Source organism: Nothoprocta perdicaria, unplaced genomic scaffold (assembly GCF_003342845.1).
Source record: "Nothoprocta perdicaria isolate Ctin4 unplaced genomic scaffold, notPer1 scaffold_139, whole genome shotgun sequence".
Taxonomy (NCBI): Eukaryota; Metazoa; Chordata; class Aves; order Tinamiformes; family Tinamidae; genus Nothoprocta; species Nothoprocta perdicaria.
The window spans coordinates 790530-815775 of record NW_020454527.1 but is presented as its reverse complement, the minus strand read 5'-3'; the positions used below and the strand labels follow the sequence as shown (position 1 = coordinate 815775).

General features: G+C 40.6%; 1 protein-coding gene across 2 annotated transcripts; it reads right to left on the bottom strand.

The window, feature by feature from the left end:
* Positions 1-249: 249 nt before the first annotated feature.
* Positions 250-22759, bottom strand: MOCS1 (molybdenum cofactor synthesis 1). Of its 2 annotated transcripts, none has more exons than XM_026034037.1 (10): positions 22630-22759; positions 21818-21985; positions 17998-18162; positions 13674-13735; positions 12286-12397; positions 11840-11952; positions 10958-11068; positions 8904-9024; positions 7429-7476; positions 250-3391 (listed from the first exon to the last, which is right to left on the bottom strand). In XM_026034037.1, the coding sequence occupies exons 2-10, from the start codon at positions 21972-21974 to the stop codon at positions 2535-2537; spliced, it is 1746 nt and encodes a 581-aa protein (XP_025889822.1). In that variant the 5' UTR covers positions 21975-21985; positions 22630-22759; the 3' UTR covers positions 250-2534. The 2 variants fall into 2 exon arrangements, with proteins under 2 accessions (XP_025889822.1, XP_025889824.1); XM_026034039.1 differs by having other exon boundaries at positions 3286-3391; positions 7414-7476; positions 22630-22745.
* Positions 22760-25246: the final 2487 nt, after the last annotated feature.

Sequence of the window (25246 nt, the reverse complement as noted above, 5' to 3'; positions counted from 1 at the left end):
GGTATTCAGAAGGAGACAAAACATGCTTACTGCAATTACAATTAGTATTTATTTAAAAATGCAGCGGACAAAAGCATGCCCCCCAAAATATCCAGTTTTAACACACAATATTAGCATTGCCCAAACATGTTTACCAAAACATGTTCAGTGTTTTACTAATCAACTCATAGYGCTATTAAGTCATTGCTGTTGCAGTATCTTCTCTTGAACTACACTCTCTACAAGTGTGCATAGTTTCAAGACTTGATAATGTAACACGAGCATAAAATGGCACCGAAACCCATTTGCCCCAAGCTTCTGCATGGACACCCTCCACCCCAGCAAGGAAGGAGGGAGTTCTGCATGTGCGTGTGGGCCGTGTGCGCTGTCCCCCAGGAGCTGCTGGCCACGGCAGGAGCCCTGCAGCAGGACAACAACCTCCTCAGGGAGCCACAAGCCCCAGAGCACCTTTTGGTTGCTACTCGACCTCTCGTCTCTCCTTGTTTTGGAAACCTACCTTGTGCCCGAGTGGGATGGGATGGTGTCAGGCAGGAGCTCCCTTCCTTCCTTGCAGGAGGAAGCCTGCAGGAGGAAGCCTGCAAAGCCAGACTTGGAGTTTTGCGGTTTTATTAGGCCACCCCAAAGGCCTGGTCTTTCCTCCACGTGCTGTTATTACTGACTCCTTCCTTAGGCATTGGCAGGTCAGGCTTCCTCTCGCTGTGTAAGCTAGAGGACATYTGCACGGTGGCAGTGATGTTGGAGCGCTCGGCAGGGCTCTCCCTTCCACTTCAGGCAGCCTCCCTGAGGAAGGGAGCCTCCGCGGGATCCCTGGGAGAGGGGCCCTGCAGCTGCTTGCCAGGATAACTCATTGCTCCTCTCTGGCGTATGTGACATCAAAGGAAGTGGGGCTACAGCACTGAATACAGGTGTACAAATCTCTATGGAGCTGAGTATCCCTCTCTCCCTCTCCTATCAAGTTTTCTGGACTCCTTCCCTTCCCCTACTCYGGAGCAGGCTCAGAAGAAGCTGTTAGTTGTGCGTTGCAGCATCTGCCTTATCCCACAATAGCAACAAAGGACCAACCAAATTAATTCACTAGCAATGGAAAAAGTGTCATTTCTAGTGGCTGCTGCGGTAACTAGTGTGTAGGAGTTGTAAAATGTAAGCAAATATATTTATACAAAAATCCACTACCTCCTCTATGTTGAGCTGTGCTTGCTTTAGATGATCGGGATGTGAGATAGTGCTGGTATGTGATTTACTGGTGCTCAGCAAAACTTCAGCTTATGCCATGGGAAGTGGCTACGTGCAAAGTTTAGGATTATTTTTCAATAGGGTGTTTAAAGTAGTTAGGGCTGTTAGTGTCTGCAGCTGGTTGTGCGTACTGAAAGGGAGCACCTTGGAGTATCTGCTAGTGTGAAGCTTCAGGTAAGCACTGGAAAACAAGCCAAGCTGAAGACACAGTTTAGTTCGGGAACTTCATAGAATCACAGAATGCTGAAGGTTGGAAGGGACCTCAGAGGTCACCTAGTCCAACCCCGCTGCACACGCAGGGTCACCTGTATTTCATGGGCTCCATCACTCTTGATAAAACARTGCTGAGCAATTAATTAACCCAGGGCAGTCAATGCCAACATTACTGAAAACCACAGGAACGTTGCTTCTGGCCCCTTATGTGTGGCTGCTTATGAGGAAGTGGCCTGCAGGACTGAAGAAGGGCGAAGCCTTTGGGGGCTTTGTGCAACGTGCACCCCRGCAGAGTTGGTGCTGTGGCGCTGTGTTTGCCTGCTCATTAGGCCAGATCCTGGAACACGCCTGGGACAGGGTATGGGGTGTCTTTCAGATCAGCAAAGTAATTCAACACCATAAACTTCCTATATTATCTTCTATATTGCGCTTCACAGAGCCCTCAAAGCAGAGGGCTGGGCAGCTGCCTTGCTCTCCCTTTTTTCCTTTTGAAACAGATCCCTGAATATCAGTTCTCCAACTGGTGGACGAGGGAAACAGTGACAATGCAACGGGAGAGAGGCCGACCCTGATTATTCCAAAATTATCATCCTGTTGTACGGTTAAGTCCCTGAGCTGTTTTATTTTCTGTCAACCATCTAAATACAATCTGTGGGGCAGGGGGGGGGAAGGGGCAAAGACAATTCTGAAGTCCTCGTCCTCAGCTTAAAAATAGTTGCCCAACAACTGTCCTTTCAGCAGTAGCTCTGTTTCCAGAGCTCTCACACAGTTCATAGTGTGATGACAGCACCTCTGAATACTTCACAGCAAGAGGAAGAAGCTCTGTAGTAGAGCAGAGTCTCTGCTCAAGCTCACAGTGAAGACACTGAAAGGGGAGTGATCTGTTCTATGGAAAACAGACGTGACGAGCAGGTGGCTTCACTGTTCACCCAGCAGTGGGGTGACAGGGTAGGGTAAGACACAGGGGTTATGTGGATGTAGGGTGCATTTACAGAGGTCTCTAATGCAGCTGAGGAAAAGCTTCTCTAAGAAAAGTGGCTGTGTGGGAGCAGTGGTGCAAAGGAGGAGCAGGGATGCCTGGGTATGAGCTAGACCCTTAAGAAGTCTCCCCTCTGCCCCCCTGTCTTACTGAGCAGCTTCACCTCCTCGATGACGATGTCGTGAGTGACCGCTTTGCACATGTCATACACGGTGAGGGCGGCCAGGCTGGCGGCTGTTAGAGCTTCCATCTCCACCCCGGTCTTCCCGCTGGTCTGACAGGAGCTGCGAATCTCCACGGCGTGCCTGGCCTCATCCAGCCTCAGAGACACCTCCACGTGGTTCAGGGGGATGTTGTGGCACAGCGGGATTAGCTGGCTGGTCAGTTTTGCTCCTTGGATTCCTGCAATCTGGGCTACTGCCAGCACATCCCCTTTCTTCACCCGGTTCTGCCTCACCATCCCGAATGCTTTCTCACCCAGGAGGACCACAGCACCAGCAACAGCAGTTCTTCTGGAATCTGGCTTCCCTCCGACATCTACCATTGTGGCCCGTCCCTCCTCATCTGTGTGAGTCAAGCTAGCAGAGGCACGAGKTACTTTGGGGCAAGAGCCAGAATCGCTGCTGCAGAATTCAGATCCTGGACTTGTCTCTTTGGAATGAGAGTCCACAGAAACTCGGTCAACAGGAGGAATCTCCATCTTAAGGCACTTTGTGTCAAACACGGAGCTCAAGTCCTCTTGGGAGACAGAGCTGCCTCCTGTCATCACGTGCCGCTGCTGCTCTAGGTGAGACGCTGGCAGGGTGAGCTGTCCTGTAAGCTTTTTCTTCTTAAAATCTTTTCCTGTCAGTTTGGATAAAGGTGCTTTCAAATTCAGCCAATAATTAAATGTGTGGCCCCGCTGTTTTGGACTTGGAAGATTCTGCAGGGCATCTTGGCACTGCGGGGAAGACATCAGTGTAGCCTCTGGAGAGAGAGGAAAAAAAAAAAAAGAAGATGACACATCTTATTAACTGGAAGGTAAGTCTGTAACAAATAAACTCTGCTTGGGACTTTTTGCATTATTAGAACCTTTAGAAGCCTGCAAACAACTAGTTTTAAATTTTTCCTCTCTCTCATTTTACTTTTCTGTACTTGCTGCTCAATTAGTGCAAACCTCCAAGACTCACACAATGGTCATAGACAAAAGGCAGCCACTTTCTTTCAAAAAAAAAAAAAAGTAGCACCACTTATTAGTGTATCAGTCTAATCTTACAGGAACACTGGTGCCAAAGTAAAACAAATCACCGCATCTCAGCATCCCTTGGACATTGTCCCACCATTAGTCTGCTTTAGAGAGGGTTAAAAGGTAGGGCTTCTCTGAACTAAACTACTCCTTTCCAAGTTTTCTAGCATGAGCACTTGCACTTTGCTTTCTTCTTCTGCAGGGAAAGGTCGTGCCAGCACCTGAGTAGGGTAGGGACAAGTGGCATGAGATGTAACTGCTCCGTCTGCAAGCTGGGATGAGCACCTCACACACTACTGCTGGCCCTAACCCTGTTACTGACAGCTGAAGTTCAAGCACTGGGAAAAATCACACTTCCCTCGTTGATGGACAGATTTTAGGTGCACTCAGAAGTAAGTTCCAAGCTGAGCTGGCAGAGGTCCCAGCTGGCACAGAAGCAGCAAACCCTCCTGCCCTTCACCACTTAATCCCTTGGTTTTGGCTTTTCCACAGGGCTTAATGCCAAGCATCAAGACAGACGGAGCCTTTTTCACATAAAAGTGATTTGTTTTGGAAGTAAACAGAAGCAGCATAGAGGTAGGTGTGTCTAAGCCCTACTTTAAGAGCCTCCCTGATAAACATTTTYCTCTTTTTCTAGAGCTCCTGTTCTCATTGCTCTACTCTCAGAAATGTAGCAGTTAGTTAGTAAGGTTTTGCTCAGTATTCTCCTTCAACAGCTTTGGTGTTGGAGGTGAACCCCGTTACTCACAAATTTTCAGACTGTTCCCTGGTGAATCAGTGCAGCTCCCAGGCCTGCAGGTATCACCTTGGACTGCCCRCATCAGCAGACACACCAGGGACAGCGTAGCACTGGTAGTGCTAATTGCTTGTTGCTGTTATTTTTATTTTTTTTATTTTTTTATTTTTTTAAAGTGAAAACCCTCTTCTCTTGAGTCCCTCCCTCTGCCACAACAAGAGACCCACGCGCTTAGTGTCTTCCTCAGTTATGCAGCACCCTCCACCTCCAACAAAAGTGCAGGTTACTGAGTCTTACGATAGCTTTTGATCACTGCAGCAATTTACATTCGGGTAAAGGCCTTTTCGGATCTACAGCTGATGGCTTGCGCAAGAAAACTGATTCTTGCAAATTTAACAGTAATGGGTTTACTCTCAGCTCTAATACAGAGAGCTGAGAGTATTAGAAAAAACAAGAAATGGGATAAAGTGGACATAAAYGTTTAAGTGCAACATTGCTTTAGAAGAGCACAGCAATTGTGCTCATTCCTTCTTTCTTTACATAGCAAGGGCTGATCTGAATCTTCTTTTAAAAAAGACAAAACTAAAAAAGGACTCTGTTCTTTTGGTTTCCATGATTAGCTTTAAAGGTGAAGTTAACACCATGCAGTGTGTCTAGCCCTCCCGGCAGGCAAGGGCAGACAGGCACTTAGTTCCACAGGACAGACACACATGCATGGGGGTTCAGAAGAGAGCTGTTTAACTCAATTGTGACCTTAAGAGGGAAAGTAAAAATAGAAAGGCAGGTATGTACACCAAAGCGCTCTTTCAGTATTTGCCTGTTCTAGCAACCCATTTTCTTCAAGTTTCACAGAGTCTGGTGAAAACCCTTATCTTTACTTATCTTGCTCATGCATACAAAATAAATGGATAATGGTTTTCTACAGCAGTTCTTACAATACAACTGGAACTATTTGAAAAATATCTTATACCCTAYTATTAAGTCTGAAAGTTAAGCATGTTACATCTCTACTAGTAAAATTTTAAGCAAAAAAAATGAGACAGGAGATAGTTAAACTACAGAGGAACCTCCTCTACCTGTGCACTGAACCTGTGAGCAGAAGAATTTGCTATAAAGAGTGTTTTGATTAAAGGCAATAGGAGACATAGCACATTATAACAAAGGCTCAGACAACAGCAGCATAGGGAAGAAGCTAGGTTAGGCTTATGAGATAGCAGAACAGATTAATGATTTCCACTGCAGTTTGGCTTACTGGGCCTCASAGAATAGATTAATGATTTCTACTGCATTCTGTAAGTTTCATTAAATAAATTTTCCCCCTCTCCATTCTATAACTCTTTGCATGCCAGCATTATTTGAACTAAATAATTAAAAACACAATTAAGAAATCCCTCAGTGATTCCCCATGTGTCACAGTGGGCTGTTCTCCATTCATCCCCAGTTGTGTCTGTGCCCTTGATGCAGAGGCTGCCACCAGTTGGGCTCCAAGGGACATGGAACAGCTGGGAAAAACCTGGACAGGCTGCCTCTCTTCCTGTGCATCAGACCATGTTGGAGCACTTTTCCAGAGGATGCTGGATGCATCTAATCTGTGCATCGCCACACACTAACTTCAGTGYGTGGCGATTCTTTCAAAGGCATCTCTCAAGATGTCAGCAGACTGCAACCTATAGCAGGAGTTTAAAATAGTTTATTTTTCACCTTTAAAACAAAAAACAGAAAATCTTTCTTTCCTAACAAGTGACTACATATTTTAAGCAGCAGTTCCTCTTTTCCCAKAACCCAGTGAGGCACCAGCCAAACCCAAAACACTAAAGCAAACTGAGCTAGATGAGCTTGGGCCACTGAAGCAATTCACTTTTAATCCTAACATGGAAACACAGAGCACTTTAAGGAGGAACATCAACTTAAAARCAGTGACCAAGGACTTATTTTCCAATAATAAAAACAAAAGCACCACATTTATGGTTAAAACAATAGGGATCATGTAATGCTATGATCCCTACAGGTGATGTATTACCTGTAGCAGAGACCTGGAAATTAGTGAATGGTACCTTGTCCCCTTCCTTTTGAATATCTGTTTTWAAAAAAAGCTCTTTTGAGCTGCACAGAGGCTAATCTATTCCTGAGTTTCAGTGGAAAGATAAGAGTTTGGGTGTGAATTATAGTGCTCATGTCTTGTACTTTTTTTTTTTCCTCCAAACTTTAAGAAGAAACAGTAGAACTACATCCGACTAGGCACCCCTCTGTGCTCTTACATGCATCTCTTCAGTTGTCTTTCTTTAAGAGAGAAGGAGGTGGGAAGAGAGTTAAAATCCCACACGGAAGGCTGAGAAAGTCAGAAGCAGAGCCCCAGCAGTGCTACGTCACCTCACGGACAGGAATTCAAGCAGCAGGTAGCGTTTGAAATGACATCTCTGATAGGCCCAGCAAGGAAAAAGGCTCTTGGCCATAGGGCTAGCCAGATACTTCTATATAACCAACTGTAGTAAGAGAACATTTCAAAAGAACAAACTCCCATGCTCTGGACTCTAAAAAAAGCATACAAGTGCAAAAAACTTGAATTTCCATCAACTAACAGGTCCTATATAACAAAGTATATGCAAGAATCAAAACTTAATTTCTTAACCAAGAAACTAAAGGAAGTCCTGAATTTTCTATGTTTATTCTGAAATTTGTTCAATATTACAGACCAGTTCTATTTCATAAAGCTCACCCAAAGCTCCTCTATTGGTTATGCTACTTCTTACGTCCAAAGGAAGAGACAAGCAAGTTAGTGATTCCTTTGGAAAATTTAATACACTTTTCACAATTGGAAAAAAAAAAGTGTGTTGTCCATGAGAAGATGGGAGAAGGCTGAGCAGGAACAATAAACCTTTCCTCCATTTCCATTTTAGCATAATTTTAACCATAACCCCTTTTTCTCTGCCTAACCAGAACCATACACAAGTCAGAATTAAAAGCCCAGCCCCCTCTGCTTCCCCAATGCCATAAACCAAACAAAATCATGGTATGTTTATTACGTACTGATTTGTCACCCACCAATCAGGATCATTGGCCGGTTTTTCATCTGGGAAATGTTAAACATGCCTAGAAATAAAATAAGGAACACATAAAAATCCTAGCTCTTTAGATTTTAAGAACTCATGCATCTGGTTTACGTACTTAGTTTTCTGCCCTTCATAGGGCAACCTTCACACTAGGAAAATCAAAGCTCAAGAAGATTCTGGGGACCAGGCTGGGGAGGGGATAAATCTAGTATAATATMATTTCAAAACCTAACCACCATCATCTGCAAGTCTCCCAGTGCTATGGAACTATCACCCTGTRAAGTCTTTTCCCAGAAAGCCTTCCCTAATTTGAATTACAGCCTACTTATTACAGTATTCAAATAACTTGGGACTATCTTATTTCTTAACAATAGCAGTAAACTGTATTAATTCTATGCATGAGCTGTTAACAGAATTCCAGCTCAGAGAACTCCAATCACAGAAGGCCCCAAGGACAACACTGGGATTAACAAGTTGGAAGATGAAAAAAATTGTCAGGTAAATGCTGTTGATGGCAAAAGCGTTTTACTGGATGGAGGAAAACATGTCCCCTCTACACCCTTTCAAATGAGAAAAAAAAAAAAATCAAACACTTTATAAGAAAAAAATAACACCACCCTATCAAACCTCCAGCTCCAATCTTAGCTTTAAAATTCATAATTTCATCTGGTCAGAGCGATGCACTTTGAAAATGAGTCTACATGCAGACTAATCTTCCTTAAATGTTTTAGGCATTACCAAAAAATAGCAAAAACAATCTGGCAAAAGTCATCTGGCAGAACCTGTAACAAAACAAAAGAGCCAAAACATATTTTTAATATAAAAGGAACTATTTCCTGCTAATGGAGCCAGTTCACATACAAGAGATCAGTATTGTCAGCTGCAGCCAGATCACCAAAAGATGGTTAGGTTCAGATGTAATTGAAATATAATTTATAACTGTCTAATTTAATTTAGCTTGAGGATGTAACTGCATCATCATGGACCTTGTGTCATTACCCTGTTGCTTCTAGAAACATGATAATGCAGCAGTTGACCTGACAGCTCAGATTAGTTTTACTTCTTATTTTACAACAAACTAATTTTAAGAAAAACAGGACCCAGTACAACTCTACTGATTTTTGCCTAGCTTTACAGCTTATTGTTGCAATGACAAGCACTGGTACTTGTACTTCTTTGAAGACCAAAAAAAAAAACACACACACAAGAAATCTGAAAAATTGCTAGCCAGTCTGGATTCCAGCTCATGTGGGAGCTTAGGAGATCAAAACCAGCATTCAAGTTTTGTAGTAACTGTACGGCTGGTCTATCACCAACCTTCCTTAGATCATATTGTTTTCCAATAGATGAGAAATTCTTTCCTCACTGAATGAAGCAGCTTCAATCAAGAACCTTTTTCTCCTCTGCAAAAGAAGGACATTTTTTGTCCTTGTTACTGCCTTTCTTTCTCAGGTATAACAAACATACCAGCGTGCTGTTTCTTTTTTCTTCCCACTGCTGCTCCAATGATTTGAACCAGGTCTTCCTCTGTGGCACCTGASCGCAGGTGATCTCTCAAGGACACTTCTGAATTTCCAAAAAGGCACACCTAGAGCCCACCCAGAGGAAATAAAAGAGGAGAAATGAGAAAAATAACAGAGAAATGATCCTTCTGCATGAGGATGTAGACTAGATGTTTCTGTGAAGTAGCAAGTTCCCACTTAGCTGTATGGAAAACACCCTCTCATGACTGCACGGACACCAACAACTCTGTCAGTCTGTGGAGGTGATGCTTTGTCATAATGCTGGTATCTGCCTGCTAAATGGACAGAGATAGACAACCCACCTCTCCAAAGTCAGCTTCAAGGAAGAGCAGACCCCGAGGATTACTGTGGTTAAGCACAGCATATGCTGAACCTGTACAGCAAACACCCCATTCACTTCAGCACTAGTAACACTGAAGATAACTGGCCACTGGAGAACAAGCAATGGAGAGTTTATTAGACCACCCTATATGTAAGTCAGCTCTGACAAGATAAGCAGGTTTATGCAGGCAACTCTGGGAGTTGAGCACTGCTGGTAAACAACAGTTCCCTTGCACTAACCTGATGTTGCGGCAAGAAACTATAGATATGCCAGACATCTGCTATTGAAGCCAGTAACTGTGCTCTTTCTTGGATTAAGTTTTCAGATGTCGAGATGTTCCTGAACACATGAACACACTGATCCCACTGCAAAGTGTATTTTAAGGATTGAGTTTTCACTTAGAGCTGTTGTTTTAAAGCAGAGCACTAGAGATGAGTCTTTTGTAGCTTGTAGGAATCCTTTTTTGCATCAGTAATAGGCAAAAAGAAGGCAAAAAAAGAAAACAAAAAGCAATTGARCATTTAGAAAGGGAATTACTGGGCATTTAGAATGGGAATTACCACTCCCTTAACATCATTTATCTCTTGCTTAAAGGGCTCTTCTTGGTGGTTGTGCAGTCTGTCTACCGATCTAAAAACACCAAAGTTTCACCATGTTTTACTTAATTTTCTTCCAGTAATTGAAAAAATTCCACTTTGGCAAATACCATGCAACAATCAACTCTCACAGTTTGTCTTCTATCTATAGCTCATCTCTTTTTTCTGTTCTCCTTGCAGACTTCATCATTCCATTTCTCCTGCTGAATCTTCTTTATCCTTCTGACTCTACTTTTAGGGCTCTATTGTTCAGCGTTGTATAGTTAAGGTCCAGCTCTGTTATTACTGTATGTCATCTTTTAAAAATGTAAATAGTTTTGAAGAGGTCTAGCCTATTGAAAAAAAATGTTTATGGAAGCCTTTTTTTTCATTATCTCTTTGTCCATATACATACACACACAGCTTGGGAAGTTTATGTAACCTAAGCTCGTTGGGCCTTCAGGCTGCCTGGGTCATCTGACATTAGACAGCAGCACAGCTGTTGTCAATATCAGGTGACAACATAGAAGTGCCAAATTTTAATTGAAAACTTTAATTTTGCCTCCAGAAACTGCCAGTTTCAACGTGGCAGGAAACAGCTCCYTCCCCCTTCTACAGACGTTGAGCAAATGTACAGGCTGCTCTTGAAGCAGAGCGCAGGGAGACGACTGGTGAAAGGGGACAGATCCTTGTGGAACACAAAAGCCAAGCCCTTCACAGCTGCTTGGGTCTCTTAAGGGAAATCATCTGCTTGTCACATGTTTCAGATGATTTTGAGTCAAAGATTAAAATAAATTATTAAAATAAATGTTTATGTTTACTGGTCTCTCAACCAACATATTACAGTTCAAGCTAACTACGTTAGCAAAATAGAGAAACCAAACCAACAAAGAGATGCAACAGCTCCACAACAAGCTTGAACAAGAAACTGGACAGGAAATCAAAAGATAAATATGCTGGAGTGAGCTAGTAATAATTATGTATCTTTTCATCCTACTACTCCATCACAGCTACTCTTAGGAGAGAAAAAAAAAAAAAGAAAAAAAAATCAATGCTACTTTAGTGGTATGAAAGCAGAAAAATTCATCCTTTGCTACTAACCTTTAGGTTTCCATCTGCTGTTATCCTCAGACGGTTGCAGGATCCACAGAAGTGCTCTGACATTGAGGTGATAAAACTGATTTGTCCTTGAAAATGTGGCACCTTATAACTCTACAGAAACACAGAAGAGACGAGACACTCGGATAGCCTCTGTTTCAAAAGCTCAACCTATTTCAGGCTTTCATCAAATCTGGTCTGAGGAAGATAACTTAGGCTTTCCTCTTCTAAAGGGTCAGTCATAAAAATCACAGGTCTGCCTTCTCCAGGCCTGGGGTGGATCAAAAGAATGATGCAACTGAGTGAAAGGTTAAGTTTTGATGCATCTGCTGCTCAGTGCCTAAATGAAACTTTGCTATTTAGTTCCACTCAATCTACAATGGGTTGTTGATGTACTTGTATTAAACAAAAACCATTCCCTCTTAATTTGCCAGTCTATCAATAGAAAAAACAGTATTTGTTTTTGCTTTGGCTAATCTCTAACCACATTAACATTGAGAAGAAAGTAGGGTCAGACCCRCTTTTATATTGCTAGTCCACTGAACAACCGTTTCACCAGGCTTGTTCATCTGCATCTGCACAGACACAGACTGTTAAAAATTTTCAAAAGCTGCAAATAAAGGATACAAGTTTCCTATTCTTTATATCTAACAAATGCCTCAGRTAAACACATAATGTTTCCAGAAGCAAAAAATTATGACCAGGGTTTATTATGAGTCAAATGACATGTAGGCAGTTTAACCAAAATTCCAGAATTATTACACGGAGCATTTTTCACTTGGCATGTCAAATATAAAATTTGACACTTGGCATACCTGAGGAATTCAGGGCAGTGGAAGGGGGAGGAATTTCCCCACATTTCACATGTTCTTTGTCTATCCTCACCTTGGCTGTGCTGGAGGCTTCACACGGCAATTTTTCCAGCTCAGGCCATCGCTGTTTAATTGTATCAAGCATTTCTTTGTAGCTTACCATCTTCTTGAAATTCCATTTATTGCCTGGAATTAACAAAAATCAGCATTACTTTAGGGTGTGGATTTAGTTTTGTCCATGAGGGAAGAACTAACTTTCTATTCTCTACAAATCTGAGTTGTCCATACAGGTATTCCAAACTTAATCCTGTAACCAGTCTTTCTGCACCATATCCAGGGCAGACATGTGAACTTAAAAAAAAACCAAAACATTTAACATAGAAGCTGAGGCAATTCCTCAGGAGCTCAACAAAACTTCATGAAATCAGCCCAAAGAGTGAAAAACACAACCACCAGATAAATTATTTATGTCCAAGGCACCTCAAAATCCATGGAGAATTTCAAAACAGGGCTGCTTACCATCAAAGGGCATGTACTCTATAAACCTCACGTCAAGGGGCAGATCCTTTGTGAAATCCACAAAGTCCAGCAGTTCATCCTCATTGAAGCCTCGCATCACCACACAGTTCACCTGAAGAAAAAGCAGTGACCTGATATTAGTGAGCAGAATATGACTTTTTTACCATCTGCACAGGGTTTCCACAATGCTCAGGCAAGGCAGATAAAAAGAACACTTTATTTTGAAAGAAAATATGATTAGAAAAGTTGGCAGGTCTGAAATGGTGCAGGTGATCATTTCTGTCACACTCACCTTTCAGTTTTTGCACCCAGCCTAACTGAACTTTTGCCTTACTAACCAGAAGATTAATAAAAGCAAAGTAACAAAGGCATCATCTTTCCCATCTAAGCGATGGCAATTTTACTGCCTCAAATGACAGATCTGCTGCCCAGTGACACATTTCACAGCTTCTGAAAAAGACAGGATCCCTTCTGCAATGTGATCTACTTTGGCAGATCACAAGCAAGTGTCCTAAACCAGGAAGTGTTGACATAGCACTCAGCAGGCACAGGCTGAAGAATGACTAGTTATGCCTGTCTCCAAACAGAATTTCAAATTGAGCTTTCTGCACTTTCCTCATAAGTTGTGTTTACATTGGAGCCCTGGGTACTCTGTGCTTTAACTGAAGAACAATACACAGCCCTGAATTTGTTTAAACACTCCCTGTTAGGAACGTAGACTTGTATACCCTAAGCAGTGGGCATCATGATCCTTAAGATTTTTCAGCAAAGCCTAAAACCTAGTTTCATTTCAAATGTTTCCTACAATTCTTCAGTCTAAACCAATTACCCATAACTGATCCTCCAAAATTCTGGTGAAATTGCAAGGAACCACAGCTGTATCTCAAAACTACAAATGGGAGCTAGGGTGAAGTTTCAATTTTACAGCTAAGCTGATGTACCTGCACTCCCAAAGGAGAACCCTTTTTGCCTCTCCCTTGCACTGACACTCATCAGACTCTGCTGTGAGTAGTTCAAGGAGATAAACCAGGAGAAAATTGCTCATGTCTTTCTGCAGGGGAGCTTCCTGACTGTTAACGACCTGGGTCAAGTCCACAGACAGGTCAGATAACTGGTGGCTCAACAGATGGGGTGGGAACAGGCAAGCAGAGAGCAGGACCATGCCTGTACCTAGGCAAGCAACAGGCTTTGCTGCGGCGAGCTGCAYATGGAGATAACAGGAGCGAGTTTTCCCCCCATTACGTCTTGATGTAAGCATCAATTCACTAACACTTTTCTTATCATAAATTATTGACAAAAGAGGAAAATAACAAATTTCTTGTGGGGTAAATTGTATCTTTTAATCTATGCAACACAACATTCCCAGAGTAAGCAATAACTGGTTTTACCTTAACAGGATGATATCCCAATTCCGTAGCTTTGTGGATTCCTTCCATTACCTTGTGAAAGCCTAAAATATAAGCGGGATAATATTTTGTTGTTGTTTAAAACAGATTGTAAAAGGAGGGCAGTGGGAAAAGAGCAGAAGGAAAAGAGCAGAAGACCAATCTGATTCAATAGACAGGCTGGGGAGCTGCACGAAACAGAACTTCAATTCTACCTCTCTCCTAGAGATTACCAATGTGACTGTGGTCGAATTAGTAAGATACAGCTTTTTAACTGGTATTTGGGTAATCAAAAACATTGGGATGTTTTTCTGCAGCTGTAGACATTCGAGTATTGTTAACATACGACACTCCCCATAGTTCATCCTTGCTTTCCTTCTCTTATGCCCTTCTTAAAGGGAGTGGCAAACATTTGTGAAGGGCCGCCAGATGCAATGAAGAAAATACTAAATTAAGTTTATTTTATAATTAAGGTTATTTTATAATACTAGCACATGTGTCTCAAAACAGCAGAATCTCACTGTTGTAAATCAACCACTTAAAATGCTACTAAATGAATTTAAGATGGAAAGTCGGGGAGGTTTTAGGAAAGGAAAAAGCCCTACCATTCTATTCATCCCTAGCTACAGATTCAGCTGGCTTCCCCATGGCTGTTTGGTTTGAAGATCAGAGGCAGCATTTTACAGGATCTTCATCACTATCTGAAACATGTGAGCACAAGGTGAGGGAGAGGAAGAGAATTTAGGAAAGCAATTCTGTTGACCTTTCACCCTTGAAAAGAGGCAAAATACCTCAGAAGCTCTAATGACTTCAAAGAGTTAACTGTTCATCTGCACCCTACTTGTCAACTACTCCCAAAGAGATACAGTTAATTTGGGGCAAATGCCTTCACCCACACATACACCTCCTAAGTTTGGAAGGTTAAAAAAAAACAAAATGGCAATGGTCTTATGATTCCAAAGGCCTAAAACATACCTCAATTCCTTTCTCATTCATACCACACCTTCTGTCTACTTTCAGTAAGTAAAAATCTTTTATCAAGGTCTTAGTTTCAGGTTTGACATATTGTTTCTTCCATATCACACTCACTTTTGGGGGCAGAAACAAGGTCATAGCAGGAAGACAGACACAGAAAGCTACTGATCACTTTGTACAAGTTCCCAGCAAGCGGATACGGACAGCTATTAGTCCAGTAACTGATGGTGTAAAGAGATTTTCATAAACACAGAACTCTGTTCTCTTCTACACTCTAAACTCGAATTTGAGAGACCAAATAATGCATGAGACTGAGCTCCTACTCCTGTAGCTATAGTCCCAGAATATAAGTACTTTATACATACTATCAAAAAGGCAACATCTTTTAGCAGTTTGAGTTGACTTTCTCCATGTTCTTCCTTTTTAAGCTTTTTTGTGTAGGTTTGTCACTCTCCTTATTTCTTCTCTATTGGAAGCTCAAATTGTCTGGCAAAGGCATCACACCTCTGTTAACTTATAGGCATTTACTGCAAGCAAACTCTAACTTGCTCAGCCAATAGTAAGTACGCACAAAATATTGTTATGCTCAAAATTAGAGTAAGGAAAGCTTTCATGCAGCTCCTCTCTGACTAGTAAAGAGCAAGTATTATCATGGTAGGACAGAAGCAAGCAGAGGTTGCTGTTGAGCAGGTCTTGATGCTAGTTTGACTGAGAAAAAAAAAGCTAGGTAAAAAGCAAGGAGGGAACAGTGACTAGCTGTTGCAAGCAAATGCTTAAAGTGCCAACTCATCACCACGCTCCTTCATCACTACTTGCTTTACAGGTATTGTGGCATCAGTGGTAGCTTTCATTTCAATTAAGTGACTTTGCAAACTGAATGTGGTAAGAAAGATAACACGCTGCTCTAAGCACATCTCCAAGCCAAGGAAGGGATCAGAAAGCTGAGCAACAGCTCAGGAGAGCTTGTGTGCAACTGGAGAAAAATGACACTGACTCAACAGGCCAGAAAGCAGAGACAAACAAGCAGCAGATTGAAAACTAGGCATGTCTGAATATTCTCATGCTTGGGCTCAGYTGGCTGGAGTGGTATGAAGATGACAGCTTGCAATGGGTCTAAATCAATGTCATCCCCAGTTCTGCCTCTTATTTCCTGCCACATTAGCATGAAAGTGCTGATTAGAAAGACACTCTCCCTGCCCCCCAGAAAAAGAAAAAGAACAGCAGGCTATTGCAGGCTATTTTCCTAACAACACTTGTTTCTACTTAAAATATTTGAGGGCAGTGTAATTACTTAAAATAAAAATTTTCTTACAGAATAAGTGAAAACCCATAACCACAATTCATGAAAGGTTAACTGTTTCTCTGAAATATCTGATAATCTCACAGTCTTTATCTTATCTCTAAACCACTGGGAAGAAATCGGGTCTTCTGTAATCGGTATTAAAGATACAAATTTCCCCCCCACCTTTTCCTATAATCCTAGAAATAGTCTCAAAAAGAGCAGAAAAATTGATTCCAAGTTTCTTCAGTTCCTGGTTAGCTCCATAATCAAATGCCACCTTTGCCCTCTGGAGAAGTTAGTCTGTAGAAGTCTAGACCTGGAATCCCTCTCACCTTAATAGAGCTATACCTGGACACCTCTGGAATTGCCACACAAAACATGGGAGCACACAAGGGCAGGCACTTTATTCTCTGCTCACTCCAAACTTGTAAATCTATTAAATTTAAAAATATCAAAACTATTAAGAAGTATTTTTATGTTATTTCAGCCTTTAAGAGAGTGGGGGGGGGAAAAAAAAAGAAAGAAAACCCACTATTATCTTCACCTGATCTTAAAAAAAAAGTGAGACTTTATTCTCCTCTTTAAAAAAATTAGAAATCACCAGAGCTTTCTTCTTCATTTTCTATGCTATGTGATCAAGAATTTCTCTGTATGTGGCAAAAATGCCTTTTTCCTTTAAGAGAAAAACAAAACAAAAAATCTTTCCAACAACTTTCAGTGAGATGTAGTTTATAAGCAGCACATTCCTAACAGCTTCCAATCAGATATGCAGAGCTGTCACTATATAATTCAGGAAGCTACAGGATCAAACTTTTCCCTCCAGTAGCAAAGGAGGAACTTGTTTCCAGTGAATGTCATAAGCCAGGAAATCTTCACATGCTAAGAGCAGAAGCAGAGGAAATCACAGTAAACACTTAGTTCTCATTTGGTATTTCCAGATTCTTCTTTGCAAGCCAGTTGTGCCATGACACAACCATCAACGCAAGAGCCTAAGCAATGCTAAGGGTAATGCTTGAGTCAGATTAATTTCTGACAGGGACAGATTTCTGCACCATGACTTAGAAACCTAAAGAAGTATTTCCAGAGGCAAGGACAACAAGAACATCTTTCTGCGCTTGTCAGCAGACCTTTGATTGGAGAGTAGTGTGATTCAAATGTTGAAATTATTTCTTGTTGCTCCCTGGATTTCTGCAGCCCTAGCCACAGATTTAGCTGACCCTGGTGCACCATCTAGTGGCTACCGTCTAAATCACGAGTTCTGACTGTCAAAGCTGCATTACTAGACAGAAATATAAGATGCAAGATGAAACCAGCTTTATGTTGGAAGGAATCAAACGTGTGTTGAACTTAACGCTTAACTTTAGGATTCATCTAACTAAGAAGCTGTAACATAAGGAACCCTGAAAGCATTTTGAAACTTTCAAAACTCTCAAAGTTTTGAAACTTTGAGATTACTAGTTCAGTCATTAATGATTACAGATCATACAACATTAGCACCCTTCAAATGAGCTCGGGTACCGCTTGTGTTTCTTCCCCTGAAAAAGTAATGGGGATAGAGAAAAAAAAAAAAAAAACCACTAAACGCAAGTGAGACTATTGCTGGTGAGCCACCATGCTTTCCAGAAACTGCTACTGCTGGCGWCAAGAAGTTCAGCTTTTGTGGCACGTAAGTTCTCAGCTACTTTAGTGCCCTTTTTAACAAACAGTGGAAATGTTGTTCTTTAGCAGTGTTAAAAAGGAGGTGCGTGAGACAGATCTACACAAGATTTGGAAGGTCCTCTTGCTTTCCATGACTAAGCAGTACTCAGTCACTGGCACCTCTAAGCTACAGTTCTACAGACGGTGGCACATACTCTGCTATACCAGTTCTGACTAAAGGGTTTCTAAGGCTCATGCATGGAATGAAAGAGTTCCTATCAAGCRTGCTAGTACAGATTGTTTCTCCCAGCCTCAAAAGCATAGCTATTTATTTCTCCCTCACAATAGCTAGACATGAAAATGAAAGATCCCAAACAACTATCAACATTACTGTAATTATTAACAAAGTTGTCTTGGAAAACAAGCCTGTACCTTTCCTTCGGACAATGAACTCAAATTTAGCCGGGACCAAAGTATCCAGGCTGATGTTGACGGCATTCAGCCCTGCCTCCTTCAGCCGGGGCAGCAGCCTGGCTAAGTTGATCCCATTGGTTGTGACCGCAAGGGTTTTCAGCCCTTCCAGCTTGTTCAGCTGACCTAAGAAATGAAAACAAATAAAAACTTTAGAGGAAGGAATTCCACTGTTACACAGAAAATGACAGAAAAAGACCAACATTTCAGAGCCATAGAGAGAACATGAGGCAGTATCTTGCAGAAAACAAAAGCATTTCTACTTGACAACTGAAATGTTCCTACCATCCACATTGGTATCCCAGCCAGTTGAGGACTAATGCAAAACATTCAAAAATGGCTAACAACCGAAAAATCATATAAAAAATCATTACCATTATGAGATTAAAAATCTAGAAGACAGCAGTCTCCTCAAAAACCAAATGCAGAAATCCTCGCTATACCATATACTAGATTTCCAGAGGGCAGGTTTTCAAGCCTTTARTTATCACTACAACAGGAGGGAGAAAACAAACCAAGAAAAAAATATAAACTACACTATAAACTACTTCCAGAAGCAGAGCCGCAGTAAACCCACTTTCTTATTTTCCCTTCTCTCTTTTTTCATAGTCTGCACCCTAATTACTTGAGAAATATCTTAAAACCCTTATTCTTGAGATGGCTTGAGCTACAGGACAAGTATCTCATAGTTCAACCTTTCCTCCCTATTTTACCTCTTTTCCTTCATGCTGATGCAAGATTCACTTCTGCTTTTATCTCCTTTCCCAGATGTTCTCAATATATTCAGCCCTAGCCCAGCCAAGGATTCAGGAATGGAACAGACAGGATCACACCAAAGATGCTGAAGTCTAAGGGAGTCACTATTTATAACAAGGCTTAAAAGCCTTGTAAAGATCTATGAAACCTGAAACTATAATGAAAGAAAAGGTTTTTACTAAGAATTGATTCTTTTCTCCAGCATACCTCTGCTCACTTCTCAACACCCTCCCCACAAAGCAGGAAAGCAGGAATAACCTTTACACAGAGGGCTAAGCTCAAGTTTGCCAAAAACTATTTTACACTAGCTACCCTTTGCAGCCTTGCCTTTTAGAGAGCATGGGATACACACTGCAGCTAGCAGTTTAAGAAAAGCATAGGAATACCATTACTTGTAGTTAATAAAAACAGCACCAGCTGATTAGGTAAAATAGTGCAGATGGCACCTCTAATCAATGGTTTTTTTTCCTTCCTTAGATAACAGGATGATATACATGACAAAGCACTGAACACCTTCTAATATTGGGAACTATCTGTAACGGCTGAACAGAAGCCAACCATGAGAAAMTGGAGATGAAGGGTTAATATTAAACACCAGCAAGTTAAGAACCCCAGTTAGTACATGTTACTTACTTGCACAGGTTAGGAAGTAGACCTTTGGCTTTTTTGCTCACTGACCTCTAAGTTCAACAGAAAAAACAAAAAACCAAAAACCATAGTTTTGTAACGCCTTGTCTTGTACAGAGTCTTCTTTGCTTGTCTTTGGATCACTGCTTTAGCAACAATCCACACAAGTGAAGGCCACTGATAAAAAAACTATTTACTGAAACAGGAAACAAAACACCTGCTATAGTTAAGTAGCATGAAGCAAGAGACTAGTAATCAAGCTCAAACAAACAAGTAAAAAGYTTGACATTTACAATTCCTTTAGGATCAGAAGAGTCACCGAGTTTCTTCACGTACTCGGTCAAGAGCTTCCTCACTTGTATTTCTCCTACTTGAGGCTAGAAAAGTAACTCTACCTCCTCATATATGAATTAACAAATCTACTCTGCASCACTTTGCTCCTGAAACTTGTATGTTCCTATGAAAAGAAAGATGCTGTACAAGTCTCTATCTCTCAGAAGACAATAAACAGCTATTATATTATTAAAGTTCAGTACTAATTTAAACTTGGAATATCCCAAAGGAGATGGATTCTATTTTCATTATGAACTGCTTCAGTCTCAAAGATATGTTTTCAGTACTCACCAGGACATGATTTAGCTTCCATAAAGTGTTAGCCTCTGAGTCATAGTTTATATATTTGTATGAATTACAGAAGAACAACAAAAAAGTAAAATAATCAAAACAACTGCAGCAGGCCTCTGAATATGTAGACATTAATTAACCTGGCCTCCTCTACTCCTTTACAGCAGTTTCAAATGACAGGTGTTTATTGAGAAGGAAAAAAGAAAAAAAAAGTAAAGTAGTAGGAAAATGTYATAGCTATAATCTATGATTACTATTCACTAGTTTCATTGGTATTTCAGAGACACTTTATTGGTGAAAGAAAAGATTGCTGGAAACAAACCCAACAAACTTCATCCCTATCTGACAAGTGYGGTGTTGCAGGCAGTTTCTAACACCCTTCTAGAATGCCAGATATTGCTGAGATTGAGTTTCTCCACAGTAAAGAACATTACARACACAATAACACAACTATGAAACCTTTAACTTCTACAGTCTAAGGTACATGTATGGAATCATAAATATCAGAAAGGCCATTTTACTCAATTATTTCTTGTTTTTATATGTATGATATATTGTAATAGAGAGTTAAAAGTAAATAAATTGATATCTAGGCAACCATTTTAATGGAAACTTAGAGCCGAATTATCAGTGGCTATGCTACTTATTTCCTCTGTACCATTACTGGATTTTGTTTCTTATTTGGTCTGGAATTATAGAGCTGATGTCRTGTTAATTAGAGGAAAATTCTCCTGTATAATATTAAAGAAGACTACAGCAAAGCTCTACTAATCACTTTTTCCCAAATACAGTGTGCCTTCTGTCTTTCAAAAATGATACCTTCTAGTACTATATSCTAGCTAAACTATTTGCAAACAACATCAGGGTTCACCCTGCTCCTTAAAATAGCCATGAGACCGGAGTTAGSATGGAAGGGCTCACCTACAGCAGATACTAACAGTTTCCAATCAACCTCCAAGAGTGTAATAAGCATATTACAATGTTTAAGTTACAATGTAGGATATTTTGCAACTCTTGCAATTAAAAAAAAAAAAAAAAATAGATCCCAGAGTCATGAAAATCCACATGTGCTATACTCTGTGTCAAAACAGTGTACACTGACCTTATTAGCAGGCTTGTTGAAGTTACTAAGGCCTGACCTAGGAAATGACATCCTAACAATGGATACATATTTCAAAGAGGAGGCAGATACTAAACTAAAAGTAATCCCACAAGGCCAAGTTGACACTAAGTATTGAATTAATAGATCAAACACCAGTATTTATGAAAAATGAGCATATAAAGCGAGTGCTATTAAATTTTCTATCCCAGGTTGTTTTCAGAAATCCTGAAGAACTCAAAACCCTTCCTGTCAAGATTTAAGAWTCAAGCACAGCAATTTCTTCCACCTATGCAATCACAAATAGGCTTTTCAGAGTATAGAACAGTATCCCTCTAATTCACTGCAGCTTCTATGTCAGAGGAAACACTAAATATCTATATATTAATAGAATCACATTAACAGAGACACATTCAGAAGTTCTGCTTGATATCTCATCTTCTTCCTACTTAAGCCAAGTTTGTTTATTCTTTTTAAACATTGGCTTGTTGAAGGAGTCACAGTTCCAGAAAGCACATAGTTTTCGGCCTGAGGTGCATGCGCTCATTTAAGGAATGCATTGCCAGGAAAGCTTCTCCCAGACGAGCACAGCTTTAATCATCAGGATATAGTCATAATCATAGGGAACACCAGTAGAGTTACAGCCATATTTCAGCATGTTTGTTTGCAACTCACCCACAATATCAACCACATCAGGGCGAATAAGTGGCTCTCCTCCTGTGAGTCGGATCTTCTCTACACCCTCTTTCACAAATAGCTTGGCTAGGGTGATTATCTCCTGAGCAGTTAGTAGCTCTGATTTAGGGGTTAACTGAACACCTTCCTCCGGCATACAGTACTGACCTGAAACAGACAATTCAGAAATACACAGCAAGAAACAAATACCACCAGTCAATCTAATACAGACATGCAAAATATGTCAAGTGCTTTCAATGAGTGTCAATGACTCTGCCTTGCTGAAATGCARGTAGATCTTACACCATATTTAACAAGCAATCTATGAACAATTTGCTGTCTTCCTTCAGAGGGAAAACAATACTGATTTGATGAATTTCAAAATTACAATAGATACACATTTGGGAAGAACGGCTATCTTACAGCTCTCTAACTTGACTTCAAACTAACCTGGCAAGCATAGGAACACTGCCAGCCCTAAACTTTGCAGACAAAATTGTACAAATGTAGAGAACCTGTCTGGGTGTGAGCTCTTGTGCTTATCACACGTTTTAAGCAGTAGCACACAAACATCCACAAGCACCATCATTCAAACCACTTCTGACATCTTATCAGTCTTTGACAGACTCCTCCTCTTGCTTTCACGCCCCACTGGAAGTTCAGCTTACAAATCAGTCCCTAAATTTCTTTATCGTTACTTCCACAAGAAACATAGCACAGGGCCAACAAGGAGGAACTTAACTCTTTTACACAACATGCTTCTATCTGCTTCTGCAAAAAGAGCTTGGACAAGATAGAAAACAGACACTTACACCTGAGATTGCATTTCTCTGTCAAAGAAATTCGCAAGTAGTTGTGCTGACGCCCAAAGCTGTCTGTCAAAAAAGCAGAGAAGGGAGCAGCGTGTTCCRGGAAGAAATGTCCTTTTCCTGAGCTTGGCAACTCCTGAGCGGGGGAAAAAAAAAAAAAGTGCTTATACACTTGCTGTATAAAYATTAACTTTGAACTCAACAAACAATTATTAGCTTACCTTCAAGTCATAAAAAAAAGAATTGGAATTTTAACAATGCATCTATTAATTGTTATTACCTGAACTTAAACAGGATTTCTATTTACAATTTTTCTTTTCTTAAAATTCAAGGTAACGTCTTTTAGAGGGGCACCATCTTCAGAAAGCTCCAAACATCTGTATTCCAGAACCTCTTAAGCTACCTGGAGAAACACTTTAGGCATTAAATTAAATGTCCCAGATTATAAGTTACAACAGGAAAGGAATACAGATGAAGTTTATACCTAGCATCCTTAAAACATCACTTAAGTCAACACTGGGGCACTGATAGCTTTAACAAASTCTAAGGGCAGGGATCCCACTTGTGCCATTAGGTCATAGGTGTAGAATTAATGTACTAACTCAGTTAATAATAAGCTGTTTGAAACTTGTTTTAGGCACTACATACAAACACCCACAATCAAACACCCAAGTCCCACCAAATCTAGTCTGTTTTTTCTGATAAATGACAGTTAACTAAACATTTAACTATAGGAGACAGCTGCAACACAAAGCAAAAGAAAATGAAAGCGAAATAATGTCAAAATGAACCAAATGCCTCAATAGGTCCTTGTTATTTAAGCACATGCAGGTACTTCCCAGCGAGCTAAGAAAGCTGGAAGAAAGCAGAAGGACTTCTGCAAGTGCAGTGAATACCACACCCAGTGAAACAGTACATGCAAAACCATTTCTGGATACCAGGAAAAAATGTTTGCCAAGTTTAAAAAAGTGCCTTTTTTTTTTTCTTTTTTTTTTCTTTTTTTTTTAGTGGAAAATTAGCTTCAGAAATGGCTAGTCATGATAGACTAAATAAATGATTAAATAAAGTTTTGACACAAACCTAAGATGCAGAATGAGGACAAAATTACACATTAACTATTACTTACTGAGCAAAGCTCACAATTTCCATCTAGAGTAAAACAGACATGAAAAAACTCCAAAAATACTAAAATTAGCACATACAGGATGATGACAAAGGACTGGGCAGAAACACTCATAGTTCTGGCCATCATCTCCCTGGCTCTGGTCATCACTAGCAGTAGCCATAGGAGTTCATCCAGAAAAAGAATTTAAATACAAGGTGTTTAGAAACAGTTACAATGTGAAATAACCAAAGTATCTTTTCTCAAAGCACTTAAAAACAGACACATGAGGTGCAGAAAAYAGGAGAAAACCCTGAGCGGACAGATCAGCCAAGACATCAAAGCACATCTGGGGAGAGGCCCAACTTGGACCATCAGCAGCAAAAATAAATGTGATTCCAGCTGTGCTAACATCACAGCTGCCGAGCAGGAGCAGCCTTTTTTGGCAGCATGATCTCTCCACCAGCCTCTGAACTATTTACTTCACTCTTGAACTGAGTGCCTTTGTGGTCAGAGAAATAGTTCTCCCCAAAACAATCCAGGTAATGCAGGGGTTACAGAATATAAAGGATCTATGGAGTGGCCACTTTAAGGCTCAGAAAGCATCTGTTTAAACCTGATAAAACAGTAGTGCTAGCTTCAAAGTAGTTGCTTCTCTGTAGGAAATCCCTTTCAGTTTCTGTTTTCCAAACACCAGAGCACTAGACTGGTCTTCCACACCTGTATCCGAGCTGTCGGTGACAGCAGCGGCGAAAGCTGATTAATCTATGGCTATGCTTGCACTTACACTTTCACAAATTCTTACCTCTGAATCTTTTCTGATAAATATGCACAGGCAGAACAAGTCATCTAGTTGTCATTCCTGTCAGGAAAACACTACTACCTGAGTGCCAGTGAATTGTAAGCTCTGTACAGCTTTACTTTCACTAAGGAAGCAGAAGCTAGGAGCTTAGCTTGTTAGAAATGCTGGTTCAACTGGACTTACTATTATTATTGGACTAAGAAACTGGTATTTCTTAGACTACAAGAAAGGTTTTAGTAGAAGAGCTCAGCTAAATACACAGAACTCTTTTGCTTGTTCCCCTTTGGAAAACAGTCCTGAACAGACTGAAGACAATCTGAAGACATCCTAAATATTGCCAACCTCTAAAATTTTAACAAGTTTTTTTTTTTTTTTTTTTTTTTTTTTTTAAACTACACTGCATTTGTGCCCAGTCTTAATTTCTGATCTTCTTCTTTCCATTATTTTGGACAGGTGTTCATATTTGAGGGGGAAAACCAAAAAAAAACATCTGGTGGTGCCCCACCAGATTCAGTAGGGCACTCGCATGTTTATTAAGATTATTTTAGCCCTTACTTATGTAGGAGCACTCCACTTTTGTTTCTTAATCATTTATTCTTGCACCTTCCACAGGACCTGGCTTCCTTACCAACTCTACTCCTGACTCCCCATTTTGGACTGTGCATTACAGGGAGGAAAAGGACTGGAATGGTTGTTCTTTGCTGATAGAAGGGAGG